At 34.2% G+C, this 16,035-nt stretch overlaps 2 protein-coding genes across 5 annotated transcripts; both read right to left on the bottom strand.

Annotated features, from left to right (window-relative positions):
- Window positions 1–697: 697 nt before the first annotated feature.
- Window positions 698–9,059, bottom strand: LOC120202134 (probable amino acid permease 7). Of its 3 annotated transcripts, XM_039202613.1 has the most exons (8): window positions 4,093–4,201; window positions 3,245–3,364; window positions 2,917–3,141; window positions 2,726–2,819; window positions 2,217–2,431; window positions 1,978–2,111; window positions 1,481–1,708; window positions 699–1,141 (listed from the first exon to the last, which is right to left on the bottom strand). In XM_039202613.1, the coding sequence occupies exons 2-8, from the start codon at window positions 3,309–3,311 to the stop codon at window positions 740–742; spliced, it is 1,365 nt and encodes a 454-aa protein (XP_039058544.1). In that variant the 5' UTR covers window positions 3,312–3,364; window positions 4,093–4,201; the 3' UTR covers window positions 699–739. The 3 variants fall into 3 exon arrangements, with proteins under 3 accessions (XP_039058546.1, XP_039058544.1, XP_039058545.1); XM_039202615.1 differs by lacking the exons at window positions 2,726–2,819; window positions 2,917–3,141; window positions 3,245–3,364; window positions 4,093–4,201 and adding exons at window positions 5,961–6,054; window positions 7,565–7,801; window positions 8,951–9,059 and having other exon boundaries at window positions 698–1,141; XM_039202614.1 differs by lacking the exon at window positions 4,093–4,201 and having other exon boundaries at window positions 3,245–4,035.
- A 1,010-nt stretch (window positions 9,060–10,069) lies between these two features.
- LOC120202133 (vacuolar cation/proton exchanger 2-like) lies at window positions 10,070–13,565 on the bottom strand. Of its 2 annotated transcripts, none has more exons than XM_039202611.1 (11): window positions 13,494–13,565; window positions 13,088–13,135; window positions 12,679–12,934; window positions 12,529–12,598; window positions 12,406–12,434; window positions 12,041–12,237; window positions 11,743–11,955; window positions 11,477–11,641; window positions 10,794–10,910; window positions 10,666–10,719; window positions 10,070–10,284 (listed from the first exon to the last, which is right to left on the bottom strand). In XM_039202611.1, exons 3-11 carry the CDS (start codon window positions 12,869–12,871, stop codon window positions 10,114–10,116), a joined length of 1,209 nt encoding a protein of 402 aa, XP_039058542.1. In that variant the 5' UTR covers window positions 12,872–12,934; window positions 13,088–13,135; window positions 13,494–13,565; the 3' UTR covers window positions 10,070–10,113. The 2 variants fall into 2 exon arrangements, with proteins under 2 accessions (XP_039058542.1, XP_039058543.1); XM_039202612.1 differs by lacking the exon at window positions 13,494–13,565 and having other exon boundaries at window positions 10,075–10,284; window positions 11,477–11,580; window positions 11,611–11,641; window positions 13,088–13,451.
- Window positions 13,566–16,035: the final 2,470 nt, after the last annotated feature.

Raw genomic sequence — 16,035 nt, 5'->3', positions numbered from 1 at the left:
AAAGGTGCATGATTTTATTAAAGAATTCAACGCTGTTGAGCGTGTGAAGGATAGGCCGGTAGCTCACCCTCAAGACGCCCGGTCAACCCTCTCTTTCTTTGACTTCCATCATTCATTTTCATGCAACTCTTCTTCTGCTTCCACCCCCACGTGTGCTGCTGCACCCTCACATTTCTTGCTTTACTTATCACAAATCATTTATTGCCCCTTTTACTACAACTTTCCACTTGGAAAAAAATATACTTTTTAGTCCTCCAAAACTATACAAGCATACACATATTGCATATTCAAAGTAAATACTTTGACCATGAACCATGTGATCTCAATGGTTAAAGGATAGTTGTCATTCCTAGTGTTCTCAGGTTAAAATGCACATCTGCAGAGGTGTTAGAGCATTTGTTGTCAAATAATTAAGAATCGTCTAAACATATTGTAATAATCACCATATACTAATAAAAAGAAGTAATTACTCTCTTGATGCCAGATTTCTACCCACATCCTACCTTAATTATGTCTACTTATGTTTGATGAATTTAAAGTCTTCCCTTTGTTCTAAGTTAGCAGATGATCAACAGATTCAGAATTTGGAGCAAATTCAGATTTTACCAAAAAAGAAAAAAAGTATCATAAGTCCATAAATCATAATATAAAACTAGTTGTTAATGAAAAGCATTCTGTGAAACTAACAAAATATGTAGTTTCTAACTTCCTAATATACAAGTGCGATGAAAATGATATCTTATCCAAGTTTTGCACTAACAATCCCCTGAATCGATCCTACCAATCCCACAATTGTGACAAGAAAGCAAAAAAAGCTGAAAGTCCTAAGAACAATCCATTTTCTGGACCAGGGCTGGATTTTCCTCTGCACGAAGTACATCTCCACAGGGAAATATATGGCCAAAGGCCAAAAGTTCAGTGCCCCCAACACTCCTAGTACTTGGTTGAAGTAGGGGAATATCATTGCAATCAAGGTCGTCGACGCAACGTAGGCTGTCCGGAAGCATAACTTGAGAGGATTCATTTGGAATGAAGGCAACAATGGGATTTTGACTGTGTACAAGTTATTCACGAATCCACTGCTTGGGAACTTGTTGGTAAACCATCTCTCCACAAATGCAAATACCGGCTGACTAAATATCTGCAACCAAAAAGAAATAAACAATAGCTGGTGTTAACATGATTGTAATAATATATATTTTTTCATTGCGACTAATTCATTTTTCTTGAAATATCGTGCCACACAACCGTTTTTGACTTGTATATACATGGGAATAGTTAGACATGCCAATTAGACAAGTCAGGTTGATTTTGAATTGTGATCATTTTGGCCAAGTCACTTTAGGTTTGAGTCGATTCAAGTTCGGGTTGAAAGAGCCATGTTTTCGGATACGATTACAAATTCAAGCTTGAATAACATAGATCAACATTTTCAACTATGCTCTGAAATGTGATGAATTTTCAATGTAGGGTGACATACCTGATATCCTCCCACTAGATGAAGAACAATGCAAGCATTAGCAAAGTCAATGAGCCAGTAGGGCTCAAAAAATCCAAATCCTGTGAGGAGATTCCCAGGCGTATTGTTGCCAAATGCAGCATATCCAAAGCAACCACAACAGAGGTAGAAGAAGGTTGTTACAAAGATTGCTACCATTGAGGCTCTTTTCATGGTCTTGTTCTCTGGTGGATTTGACTTCAAGGTATCCTAAAATCAAACAATTTCATGATTCAGTTAGGATCCTACATATTCCCTGGGTCAAATTTCGGTTTCTGTCCGTCAACTATACTTTAAATTGACATAGTTTAATCAAGTAATGAGATTGTAAAAATAGATGGATTACATTATATCAAATATGAGGACAAAATCTCAAATTTAAGTACAGTAAAGGGGCCAACAACATAATTTGAAATTCATAAGAGAATTCAGCTTATACTGTGAAAACAATTTGTTTTAAGAAAGGAATCAAACCATACCTGTATTTCAAGAAGAATGATTGTATATGGATAGGAAAATGCAATGTCTCCAAGTGCCTGAAATATTAACCATAGTTTATCAACCACACTAGCAGCAGGCACTCCGGTTATACTCCCCTTAATCGTCCCATTTTCTGCAATCAAAGACTTGAGTTTTAAGTGCAAATCCATTCTGATAAACTCTGAACAAGTAACAAAGATGAGGAAAATTAAAGGAAAGTTTTCGAAGGTATTTATACCTATGACTTGTGCAAACCCAAGTCCAAACCCTATGAAGGAATAAGTAAAGGACATGATTGCAGCAACAACCGAAAGCCACGCCATGTTATGGAAATTTGGTATCTGTGACATCACAACTTGAACAGCTCCAAATAGCAGCATATAGGAAGTATCCCCATATGAACATGGAGCATCATGCCCTTCTCTGTGGTAACAGTTTGATTTCTGAATCGCTCTGCATTAAGCCAAAAAAAAAATAAACATAAAAATAAGTAGGAAAAAAGTAGCAATTAATTAAGGAAAAGAAAAAAATCAACTTAAAGACAGCCATATGAAGCAAATCTTGTATGGGGTAATGGATACCTATGTTACTTGGAGTTCAATATGAGAAACGAGTGTTGGTACGAATTTTATTGAAGATTATTCGTATGTTTGAAGGGTTTTTAGAAGATCATATCCCAATACTCATGCCTGGGTATGACCAATATTTAAAGAAAAATGACTAGAACTAAAGGATTTCATCAAGTACCTCATACAGGTTGAAGTTGTTATTACATAAGCAATGCAAGTCCCATACAAGCTCAGGTTCTGAAGAGAAGCACACAACCATGTGCGGTTTCTACCTGAATTATTCAACCAAATTAGGTTCATAGGAGGCAAGTTACTAAAGGGAAATGGAAACAAGAGATGACGAAGAGTGAAAATTTAGCTCAAAACTACCGAGATAATGCCGGACAGCATCCGCGTAAGACTTGATTCGTGTTCCATCATCGGAACGATAACAATCAGAAAGAAGGAAGGCTGAAATATAGGTGATAATAGCGAAAATAAGCAAAGCAGTAGGCCCTGCTATCCATCCTAGCTGTGAAGTACTCCATGCCAAGGACAAAACCCCAGAGCCTATAACAGCAGTGATTATGTGTGCCACACAACTCCACAAGGTCCCTGATTGAGTTCCCACGCATACACATCGTTAAATCTCTATCGGACCGAAACCAAAAGAACATAATACTAATAATAAGCACTTTAGTCCTGAAGTCGGCATTACCAGTTCTTGCAGGATGTCCATCATCATCGCAACCACTATTAGCAAGTTCGAGGGAGTGTTGAACCATTGTAGACCAGTACTTTGAAGAAGGCGACACGTTTCAATAAGAAAATTTATGAGCTGCAAATCCAAAATAAAGGGTCTAAGGCCAAATTTGAATACAACACCAGATCACCCCTTAGCACTCAAAACACTTGAATGAATGTCATTCATACTGGCTATTTTCTTTTAATATAAACAAAGATCCATTAATCCACTTGATTCAAATCAAGGCTCTTGCAGATAGTACATAAGATGAAGCATAATTAAAAAGTAAACCTCTGGAATATATATTAAAAAAAGCACAACTGTTTTAGATATCATAACAAAGTTGTTTCTCTTAATCATGAATCACCAACGAATCCCTCACACCAAAAGTATGATCTCCTCTAAGTCCAAAAGGATCAGGTTCATTCAAGTAATAGCTATATAGATCTTTCAATTTCAATCAAATGGTCTTTTCCGGACGTTGTTTAGACAGTGATGTGACCCCATTAATGTAGTTAGAGATGCCACCGACGACAAGTTAGCAAACGGTTGATGTAATTGTAAGAAACATGGAATTGGAAAGTTGTACTTTACAAATTTTCCTACTCATTTATGTATTTTTCTTCATTATATGGTAATCTCTAATCACTCCTCGGATCCCAGTCTAACTGGAAAGAACCATTAGGTCATCTGACTTTATTCAATACAGAAAAATTGTGGTGAAGGATTTACAAATAAGTGCTGAAAGAGTATGTATACTGTATAGTAATCAATACTGAAACTATTACTTGTTGAACACAATATAATTATTATATACTTACCAGGCAGCAGTAGTTAGAGAAACTAAAAAAGTTGGAAGCAGATGAAGCTTGGCCTTGTACCTATATGTAATTGCAGAACTAGTAGAAAATATGTCCTTTGTGGTCTTAATGAAGCCGGACTCGGGTATTTCGAAGGGAAAATTTTCAAAGAGGCGTTCAACCTGGAGTTAACAATGGTCTTAATGAAGCCGGACTCGGGTATTTCGAAGGGAAAATTTTCAAAGAGGCGTTCAACCTGGAGTTAACAAACTCTGTCCTCAGTTCCGACCCACACATACATACATATAGATAGATTATACATAAAAAGGGTAGATAGATGGATATAATTGAAGTGATTATAAAGGGATGTCATCAGAATCTTTAAGATATGAAATAAGCAGTAGTAGGTGGGGTACTAGTCGGCTAGTCTTGCTAAAATGAAACAAGGTATAAAAACGAGACTGGCTTGGTTTGCATCAAAATTTAGGTACTACTCTTTATTGATAATCAATCTATCCACCTTTTCACTCTCTTTTGATTGAAATAGGGTTTTCATTAATAAAAAAGTCTCGATCCTTAATTAGTAACATTCATTGAAGTTTGAAATTTAATTTTGTGATATGATTTGACCCCAGAGGTCATGGTTCTTATAGCATGAATGCGTGCAAACTGTGGAGCTAAACAGTAGATTAGCGAATCAATCTAGGGCTAAGCCTATAGTTAGATGTCACTTGTTTTCAACAAGCACTAGGAAAATGACTGTTGCAATAATGTTATCCATTTGTTTCTTTCGAAAAAAATTTCACAAAAACAAGCAACAGATATGCCGAAAGCATTTGAGTATCAGTTGAACCCATTCTTTCTGTAGATTCGATGGATGTCATTCCATGTATACTAGTGCAATTAAAATAATAAGATTTTTTTTCATGGGGAAGGAAAATAACAAAGAAAAAGAAAGACGTGATTCTCATGTAAGTTTATCTAATTAAGTGTGTGGCGACAAATTCTACCGAATTTGCTGAGCTGATGGGTGAGGTCAGAACTTATATGTAAAACAAAAGTGGTTCACTTGCGTTTGACGTACAATAATAAAAGGGGGTCAATGTTTTGGGAACATATAATCTGATGTTTTTGTCATTGATGAAAATCCCAAAACTCTTAGCTGGCTTTATTTGAGCCCACAAGTTATGATGAATCCAGTCATGGACCATTGGTCAGAGTCGGTTGTTTTGAGCCTGCTGATATTGATATTATCAACTACAATATAAACTTTCAACACATGTAATTAGACCAGTCCATTGGGGTAATCAGATTGATTTTAGATCGAATTATTCGAGTGGAGTTTTTATTAATATAAGATTATTTTGAGTTTAAATGATATATGTTAGATCCTTCTTGTTTCAGATTATCTTTAAGCTCAAATTAAATAGATTTGGAGTGTTGAATTTCTATGAATAAACCAAGTTGGATCGATTCAAATTCAAGTCAATCGGATAGGATGTTTTGAGTTGGATCAAACTGCAATGTCTTTAATTTTGGGGTAGGGTTCTACTTTTTCCTATTAATTGGAAGTCGGTAGTCATCTTCTAAGTAGACAAAACAAAGAGGTCAATGAGGGTGGGAAACATGAAGCACATCTTTTCATATAATATACTAAAGTTTGAAAATCCAAAGGAGATTTTAGCAAGTGGAGAAGGACAGAAAACATGAAGAAATCTGAAATCAGATGATTAGCAACATTGTGTTAATATGTATTTGTCTCGATGTGGCTTATCAGAATAGGCCATCAATGCAACTACATGATACAAGAACTAACAAGGACGACGACAACCAGGGCAGTTTCATATGCTATTAAATGGCAAAAGTAAAGAAAGAAGAAAGGATCTTACTTGATGCTATTAGAAGAGGTTATGACATACGCAACCGTAGTCCCGTACAAGCTCTCGTGTGCTATTATTCCACACACTCTCTGCTTCTTCTCTCCTGCAATTCATCAATGTTTTCAACAACTATATCACAAATAAACAAACCATATTTCTGAAAGGATTCGTTTATTTTTCAACAAATCTACACTAATACCAAGAGAATATTTATTGCGATAAAAAGCCAAATACCTTGCGATCAGAACTCAGACCGAGGAGCGTCAATTACACTAATATATATATATATATATATATATATTACTAGCAAGAGTAGTCAAACACAATGAAGACTTGAACCAGTAAGCAGATCTTTACGTATTTATATACATATATATACTTTTAGTGACGTTTAGAGTCCATAAATCAAGGCGACATGTACTTGATTCCTTATCTAAATCATCTTTCCAAGTTTTATCTTCTTTTAAAATCTTTATGAATTATGAATTATAATTCAATTCGATTCAAACTGAAGTTAAGGTGAACATAGAGTTAAATAGTAACTTAAAGTCTAATTGATAATTAATTGTATATAAGAGTTAATTGTATCACATGTCTCCAAACTATGATCCTCCATTTAAATTGGTCCTTAAACTTTTGAATATTCTAATTTCATCTCTAAACTATGACTTTCATTTTATATTAGTCCATAAAATTTTGAACATTCCAATTTCATCCCCAAAATATGACCCTTATTCTAAATTGGTCCCCAAACTTTTGAAACTTTCAATGTTATCCCCAAATTCATCCAAATATGGAATTGGTTTCAAGCATAGTTTAACCTAAATTTTTTTTTTCAAAAATATGATAATATAATTTGGTCTAACGATTTTATCAATTACTATATATATATATAGTCTGAGAAGAAATTGAAATATTCAAAAAGTTTGGGAGACCAATTTAAAATGAGAGTTTAGGGTTTAAAAAACTAAAACCCTAAAAAAATTCTAATTTTTTTTCAAAAATATAATAATATAATTTTTTAAATATAATCTCTCTGTCCCACAAAATTTGTTCCTTATTGACTTTTTAAAAGTCAAAATTTTTAAACTTTGATCATGATTATTTTAAATGTTTTAAATAATTAAATTTTATAAAATATATATATTTAAAAACTACTTGATTGAAGGTCTTTAAAAATATATTTTCATATTTTTATCGATAATAAGTTTTAAATAATAGTGAGTCAAAATTTAAAAAAAAAACGACAAAAAGAGTCAATAATGGATAGATTTACTGAGACTGAGGGAGTAATAATATAGCTTGGCCTAACGATTTTGTTAACAAAGAATGTGATTAGTATATATGTACAGTTTGGGATGAAACTGAAATATTCAAAAAGTTTGAAGACCAATTCAGAATGGTCATAGTTTATGGATGAAAATAAAATGTTCAAGAGTTTAAGGACTAATTTATAATGATAGTCATAGTTTAGGAATGAAATCGGAATATTTATAAAAAATCCTTTATTGGTTGAATATTGCTTGCTCGATATTTAAAGATTTCTTGATTTATTTCATATTAATCTCACATCGATTAAAATTTTGCATACGAGACAGACTTTGAAGGCTTACCCAAATACAAAAGAACAGCATCCATGTAAGAATGGACTCTGTTGGGGCCATGTTGAGGGTGAGGGAACATGTAGCAGTCACATAGAAGATAAGTGGAAACCATGGTGAGAGCTGCAAAGGCAAGCGTGGAGATTGGACCTGCAATCCATCCCAACTGAGCCATGCTCCAGGCCATGGATAATACTCCTGCCCCTATCACACCGGTTATTATGTGCGCTATCGCTGTCCATATGGTTCCTTCACATTCAACGTCAAAAATTAGATCCGATATGTACCTCTGTAAAATCCGAACTACATTAACCGATCAATAGATTGGATACCAATGGCTAATTTCGAAAATGGAAAAATTAGACCCCAAAATCACTCATTCAATGCTTTTACCAAAGTAAGGCAGATACGCTGAAAATCTGTCTACGACCAAAAGATATGGTAAAGAAAAAAGTTATGCCAAATGTGTTGCCTCAAAGACCAAGTTAACATTCCAATTCTTTTAACTTTAGGAAGATTTGGAGTAATCATAAATTTTAACGGATCTTTTAGGTAAATTCATTACTCCAGTTTTTGCAAGTCAAAATTGTATCTTGAAATTAGATTTTTCAAAATTTAATGTAAAATCAACTCAACCCAATTGGACGTGATTATGAAAACTTAACAATTTAGATCCATTTAATTTGAACCTGAAATGATCTAAACTTAAACCAACACAATTGACTCAAATTTAGAATTGTCTCTGATTTAAAACGACTCGAACAACGACCTTAACAATTAATCTGAAATAACATGAATCCTTGTGTTCTAAACTTGAAAATATTATGAACTTAAAACGATCCTAACTAAATCTAAATGAACCAAAGTGACTAGAACTCAAAATGATCTAAACACATAAGTATGTGACTTGACAAACTTGATATTTAACCCGAATGATTCATAATTAAAATTGATCCAAACCACATCTAAAATAGACTTGAAATTAGTGTCACTATCAACAGTTACTAATATCTATTTGTAATACTAAAAATATGAAATATATCTGTCTTTCAAACTGCAACTACCACTCAACGCCTCATGCAAACCCAACATCTGCAGATTCAAATCATTTCTTGTTTTCCACCTTTCGTTCATGTTTAAGCTGCTGCTTCTATTTGAGGTTACTAATTTGCTTTTATTTTTGGCTCAGAGGTTCCCTGATCATTTTCTTCCCATAATATAAGAACTGGGAAATCACTGTAACTTCATTTGAGGAACATTGCTTTATCCTATTGGTCATCCTATAAAATTTGACCCATGATATGAAAGCAATCAACTATATATGCATAAAGTGATAACACAATGAGCAAAGAAAAGGGTCATCAGTTAAACAACACACACACACACATATATATATACCAGTCCTGTTAACAGGTTCTGCTGATACTTGAGTTGAGGAAGAAGAACTTCCCAGCAATGGAGACTGGCTGTCTTCTGCAACTTCATGGCCCATGTCTGATGTCTCTTCTATTTATTCAAGATTGATGAAAGGAAAAGAATAAAGACGTGGTGGGTGTTTCGAAAGGTTTGTAGATCACTTTTTTTTTTTCATTTTTATCTCGTTGAATCTCGTATTATTTATATCCATACGCAAGTTGAAAGTTTGGTAAGGTTTGAAGAATTTCAGTTAACCAGATTTATCAGCTATGGTATTACATTCCCATGACATATATATATATATATATATATATATATATGTACACACACATACACATATATATATATTACTAGCATGCTTGAATCAAAATATTAAGTTACTAGCCTACTGGTATGTTATGAATCCATTGCATATAATTTATTTTCGACATAGAGAATCTCTCTCCCGATTGTGTTCTTATTTACGATCTTATTTATTTGCTCTTCATTATTTCTCTGGTTTTGTAACACTTATTCTGTGTTATTCATGTTTCAATTACTTGGGGTTTTAGTTCAAATATTAGTGTTACTCTGAAAAATCCCATTACATCATATTACTGTATCACTACCGTCTTTTAAGCAAAAACAAGACTATTTTCATCCCCAAAAGCTTGAATCTTGATTTGTCACAAGATTATAATTATAAAAATTCAGTTTAATCCTGCATTTAACATAGCTTTGGGAAAACAAATGGAAATCTGCTTGTCAACAAACTATTTACACCAGCATGCGATGCTTTGTGGGACTTTTGAAATCTGCCTCTGCAACTTTCCAGGTTCCAAATTCAATCCCCGTAGTACAACTGTTTCACTGGTCAAGTCTTCGGTTGCTTCCTTTGATCTGTAATATCGAACCGATTACATACAGCGCAACCAATACTAAAACAATGAAAACCACAAAGGAGAAACCAAATCAAAAGAAGGATTTGGAGAAGGAATGGAGGAAGAGCTGACCAGCTGCCGAAGGATCTTCATGCACGAAGAAACTCGCTGCGACTATCAGATAGCAAAGTAGTTAGACGTCCCCTCCTGCACGTGAAATTAAAGGAAAACAAAGTTAACTTCACCTACCGTCCACAGCCTTCTATTTTTCATTCGCTTTAATCCTTAAAAATGATACCGATTACTCAAACTCGAATATAAAGTTCTTGATATACCAACCTGCAGAAAAAAGGCTACAACTATAACAGTAATGAACAGTATTGTTGTCTCAAAGAGCTGGAAGTTCAAGTCCATTTCCTGCCCCATCGCCCACCCAATAACCACACAAAATGGTATCTGCAGATTCAAAAATAACACGAGTTTAGAAGACCGAAGCAAAAGAAATGTATTAGCGATACTACCATAAGAAAATCGGTTTCAGCATCGCTCCAAAATTGAGTATAAATTCTTCATGACTTGAACACCGTTCATGCTTTAACATCATTACAAGTGATGTAAAAAAGTGGATAATCCTAAATAATTGACAAAAATGAGCCACACACCCCAACCTGAGAGACAGATATAGTAATGAATTATATGAAACTCATTTCTTGGTGTTACAGAAACTGAAAAATAAAATCAAAAGTAAAACCGATAAGTCCCGAACATTCGGATGTATATGGACATAATGGAGTTGCATCAATAGAAAAACAGGTGGATCCAATGTACAATACATACCCCAAACATAGAAATTTGAGTTGATGACCCTATCGCCACTCCCAGGGATATGTCCTGAAGATAATTTTTATTAAATAGCAAAAATTTGAATTTACGAAATAGAAATAGAAGTTAAGAGAATCACTTACAAGCTTGTCTTTCATGGCAAACATGATTGCGCTTGCATGCTCAGCAGCATTCCCAATTATGGGGAGTAAGATAACACTAATAAACGCAATTGGCACATTCCATGCATCAGATGCCCCCTAAGAAACAATCATCAGACAAGAGAAAGCTCATAGAAAATCAATCAGCATATAAGTATATATACACGTATAAAGGTCCTATAATATGTAAAGTAATATCTCATATTAACTAAGTAATATCATACAATATATATCAACCCTAATATTTGGCCTAGAAATCTGTAACACCCCTCTCATGTTGGAACAAAGATATTAATCATGCCTAGCTGGTTACTTGGATAATCAATCCGAATCCCGTTAAGAACCTTTGTGAAGCTTTTAAAAGGAAAATCAATTTTAAACCCCTACTAAGTTATAATTAATACCCCAACTGGAAGAGAGAGAAAAAGCTAATGCGGACCTCTAACCAACTTTGAAATCATTCTATCAGTTATTCATGCTCAGATTGGCTTGACTAGACATGACATTAGAGGATGCTTATCATAAAAGCAGTATTTATGATTCATTAGGTCATCGCTCCCGATTTAACAACTTGATTCTTTGAGTGAACTATGACCTCAAATGTTTTAAGCATATCCATCTCATTAACCAAGAAAGAGGAAATATTATTGAAAAACAAATGTTACCTTTATGGTATCCACCAAATAGTCCGACAGGATAGAAATCCAAGCAGTCATGATAGCAAGCCAAATTATTGATTCCCATTTGGAGATCTCTGGAGCTTCATCATGTTCATCGTCATCGTCATCGTCATCGTAATCGTCATCGTTCTCCCTATTGATAGTTCCTTCCTGATATTACACCATTTGTCATAACACTTAAATATGCTACAAAAAATAACAAGGCAAGTACCTATTATATTCAAAAGATACTAATAACAATAATAACCGACCTCACCAACGGGGACATAGGTATCCTCTTGACTTTTTAACTGGAAAACAAGATAGGTAGCATAAGCTAGAAGCATAACACAACTGCTAAACCTCGAAAGAGCCAACTCCGACTTCCCAACTTGCCGTTCAGTGTGTGTGTAGTGGAGGACTGCTGGAAAGAGTAAGCCCATGACTGCCATCAGCAGCAGTCCTGAATTGACAACAGCTGTTGCCTGAATGTAAGTTTACTTCAGTTTAGAGTGATCGAATAATGGAAAATAGAAGAAATAAGATCAGACAACATACTAACACTTTTACCTTGCTGAAGACCTGTTCCTTTCCATGATGTACAAGCCCTCCACAAAAGAATGAACATCCAAGAACAAGCAACATATTTGACAAAATTGAGCCCAACAACGACAAGTGAACTACACGTGTCATTCCACTTTTCAGTGCATAAATTGAAATAATCAATTCAGTTGCATTCCCAAATGTAGCATTTAGAAGACCACCAACTATAACTCGTTTCAACAGATGAAAGACTATTACTGACACGGAATTTATAATTAAAAAGAGAAAAAAAAGAGGGGGTTTTAAGTGGAACCTTGGCAAGCAAGTTAAAACCAACAAACAAGTTTAATAAAGAAAAAAAATCCATAAGAATTAAGAATAGGAAAAAAAACCTGTAGGTCCAGTGTAAAAAGCCAGCTGCCTAAATTCAATCAAATGAAAAAGCAATGTTAGGCGGCAATAGAGCAACTGATAGCATCAAAATACGAAATTCAAAGAAGAACACGAATCCATACTCAGTAGCATAACTCAAACGCACTGCCAAAGGTGTTATACCTAGTAAGCTTAGAAAGAAGACCCACCCTTGCAATCTACCTCCCCATTTAAACAACTTAATTCAAAAAGAAAACCAAACAAAAAAAGAGCATCAAAACTAAAACTCACGTTACTCGCGCTCATTTTATGAACCATAATTGCTAGAGGCCCAAAAGGAAGGAGCAAGTTGAGTTTATTCGAGAAAACTACGGTCTTTATGCTCTTATAAACACCATTCCTTGTCATTTTATTACCACCAACAGGCAAACCAGAGAATGAAACTGGTTGATTCGAATGAATAGGATGTGTCTTTTGAGCATCCATTTAAGAGGAATAGAGGCACTCATCATCGAGATCATGCATTGCCCCATCATCTAGTAGTCCCATCTGCAACAATATGCACTAAAACATTAGAAATGCAGGCTCTAAATACACTAAAAAGGAATTATCAACTTAAAATGCATATCCATCAACCAAAAGAAGGGTTGAAGAAAAAAGAATTGAGTACTATAAAACATTAAAATATGAATAACAACGTACTTCAAGGTGGGGTTGAACTTCGACTTGCCCCTTGTCATTCATCTTCAGCTATCAAGAGAGCTATAAGTTCCCCACTGCCAGTAACATAAAAAGCACCACAAAATCACGCGCTTGATCTTTAATTGCACAAGGTTTAAATAACATAAGCACAATGGAAATTTGTGCAAGAGAAAGGGAAAAAAACAACATTAGCAAGCATGCTTAACAGACAATCAAGCCCCTACTATCAATTTCATACTATAACAAACTCAAACTTCATATTTTCATTTCCAAGCTTTATATGCATCTAACTAGAACCTACTTCATCAAATCAAGCCCAAGAAATAGTACAGGGTTCAATACCAAACAATCAAAAGCATAGAAGAATATATAAAAAATCTGAGAAAAGGCATAGAAAAGAACACACCTTTATAGAAAAATTTTGAAAAAGCTGAAATGGGAATGAATAAAAAAACCCAGAAAATTAAATAAAGTTAAATACTTTTCTTCACCGAAGAAAATCAAGAATTTTTTTTCTTCTTTGGAAAGGAATATAACATCAAAGAAATAAAAGCAGGTTGTAATTTTGAAAGCGTTGGTGGGGTATACATGAAGTGTGTCAGTTGCTAAGTTCTCTTCGTGTAATTTGAACTGCTTGTCTTCGTCTCGCCGTTCTTAGTTATTTCACATTTAGTCTGTAGACACTAATTTTTTCTTATTTTATTTTAATATTATTATTATTATTATTTTATTAATATTAATATTATTATTATTATTATCATTATTATTAAATAATAAATATTTTTAAATACATATTACAGGCCCATTTTACAAGAATCCGGAGGCCCAACAAAAATCAACCCAAAACCCAGTTGAAGCAGGCTCAGATCCGACCCGGTCTAGACTCGATCCGGTCCAGACCCTGCCCAATAGACTCGATCCAGACCCGAATACATCTAGGGTTTTCATCATCTTCTCTAGCCGCCAGCTCCTCGCCATCGTTAGATGAAGATAAATCCACGGTCCAGATCGAGCTAGAAGAAACACTAGGGTATCATAACCCTAGGGCTATGTTCGACCGCCGCCTCAGCCAGCTGTTGCCACGCCTCCGCCGAAGCCTCCAGAAGAGTCAAAGAAAGCTGAACATGTTGCAACCCTTCGGTGAGTCACCACCATAGCTTCGGTGACTCACCGAGGCTTCCCCTATTACCCGGTCCAAGAAGAGCTCTATGGTGGCTTATAAAAGTCACCGAACCTGCAAAGGAACAAGAAAACATGGAGACACAGGGAGCAATACACCGAATACCACACACGGACAACAAGCAAAATACCGAACATAGATGAGAGTAAAGAAGCAACCATAACAACCAATAGGCAACCAAAAGAAGAAAAAGAGAGAGAAGACTTACCACGGTCGTCAGAGCCCCATACGTCGACGTAGAACCAAAAGATCGAAGGTAAAGAAAGTTAGATCTACGTCGTTCAAAAGGGTTTTAGGCTAAAATAAGCTTGGATTTGGGTTTAGGAAAATAAGGGCTTTAATTTGATGTATTTTTCTGGATTCCAGTCGGCCACCGTGGGTGGTGGCCGGCGACGGGATCGACACCGGAGCAGGACTATCAGCCGGTGACTGGTTTCCCTCCGGCGAGGGAATCCTGGAGAGAAGGCAGAGAGAATTTCATCTTTCTCTTTTAGAGAGAGAGAGAAATTGAAAATGAGAGAGCTTGGTTCTTTTGGGGCCGGATTTGGGTTTAAATATCCTCCCCATACGACGTCGTTTTGGGGGAGGGATGTTTGTGTAATTCCTCGCATGGGAAAATCACGTACGCAACCCCTCGAAGTTTGTAAATTTCCATTTTGGTAACTGAAATCAATTTATGTGCCTTTTAATTCGGTATTTCAATTTTATTTTATTTATATTTTAGTCACTGCCTTATGTTTAAATATTTATGGTAAATACCATATTTAGTCCTTTTAATTTTAATAATTTATATTTTAATCACATGTTAATAATTAAGGCTAAATTACACTATCAGTACCTATATTTCATAATATTTCAAATTATGCCCTTTAATTTGATATTTTATGATTTAATCCTTGATATTTTAATAATTTTTTTTATTTTTTTACCATAATTTTTATTACTTTTTAATTTAATCCTATAGTTTTAATTTTCTTTATTTTAGTCATTGTTTAATGAAAATTTTAATTTAATTTTTATTATTACTCTTTATGCTTCGATATTTTAAATTTAGTACTTTAATTATTATTTTTATTTTTTTTTCATTTTAGACTCATAGGTATAATTTGACCGATTAAAGGACAATATTTATTTATTTTTAAATATTAAAAAAAGGGTTATCTTAAAGTAACTAGATATCCTATTCTGATATTTTAAAATAAATAAATACCCTATTTATTAAACTATGAAAAATCAAATATGCATATTTAGTCGAATCAAGTTATTTCAATCTAAAATTCTCAGGAATAAATTATAATATTCTTATTATTTCAGTCGGAAAGAGAAATATTTGTCTTAAAACATTTTAGGGATTAGTTTCTCTTTGATTGGAAATATTGGAATATTTTCTATTTTTCCTTAAGAATTTTCTTTAAATGAAATTATGCGATTGATTCTGAAATAATAGTATCATAAATTAAATTTATATTTGAATTCTTATATTTCCACTATTAGAGACAATTTATAATTGACGTGTACCAATTTTGGGCGTTGTGGGGGTGCTAATCCTTCCCCAAATGTAGCCGACCATGAATCCCTTTTTTATTACTAAAAATAATGAATCTTGGTTACACGCAAACCAATTTATCTTTTAAAATGGTGTTTTCTTAAAAACTATTTTAAAGATGATTTTTAGGTATTCGACCTACCTAACCCAAAAGGCTGATGGCGACTCCAAACATTTTCTTAAAAAAACTATTTATTTATTCACTTACTTTTCCGCCAAGAA

The sequence above is a fragment of the Hibiscus syriacus genome, unplaced genomic scaffold (genome assembly GCF_006381635.1).
Source record: "Hibiscus syriacus cultivar Baekdansim isolate YM2019G1 unplaced genomic scaffold, ASM638163v2 tig00008256_pilon, whole genome shotgun sequence".
NCBI classification, from domain to species: domain Eukaryota; kingdom Viridiplantae; phylum Streptophyta; class Magnoliopsida; order Malvales; family Malvaceae; genus Hibiscus; species Hibiscus syriacus.
Note: the sequence above shows the minus strand (reverse complement) of the source record. Positions and strands in the feature narration are given on the sequence as shown.

What these genes read in the sequence shown, in the direction of transcription:
- LOC120202134 (XM_039202615.1), bottom strand. Translation starts at nt 9,044, where the DNA reads ATGGGCCATGAAGTTGCAGAAGACAGCCAGTCTCCATTGCTGGGAAGT. An exon ending in TGGGTTTGCACAAGTCATAG is followed by an intron (nt 2,112 to 2,216) that starts GTATAAATACCT and finishes CTTTGATTGCAG; the next exon opens with AAAATGGGACGATTAAGGGG. An exon ending in ATCTAGTGGGAGGATATCAG is followed by an intron (nt 1,142 to 1,480) that starts GTATGTCACCCT and finishes TTTTGGTTGCAG; the next exon opens with ATATTTAGTCAGCCGGTATT.
- LOC120202133 (XM_039202611.1), bottom strand. Translation starts at nt 12,871, where the DNA reads ATGGATGCTCAAAAGACACATCCTATTCATTCGAATCAACCAGTTTCA. An exon ending in CCTATGTCCCCGTTGGTGAG is followed by an intron (nt 11,642 to 11,742) that starts GTCGGTTATTAT and finishes GTGTAATATCAG; the next exon opens with GAAGGAACTATCAATAGGGA. An exon ending in ATTTGGTGGATACCATAAAG is followed by an intron (nt 10,911 to 11,476) that starts GTAACATTTGTT and finishes ATTGTTTCTTAG; the next exon opens with GGGGCATCTGATGCATGGAA.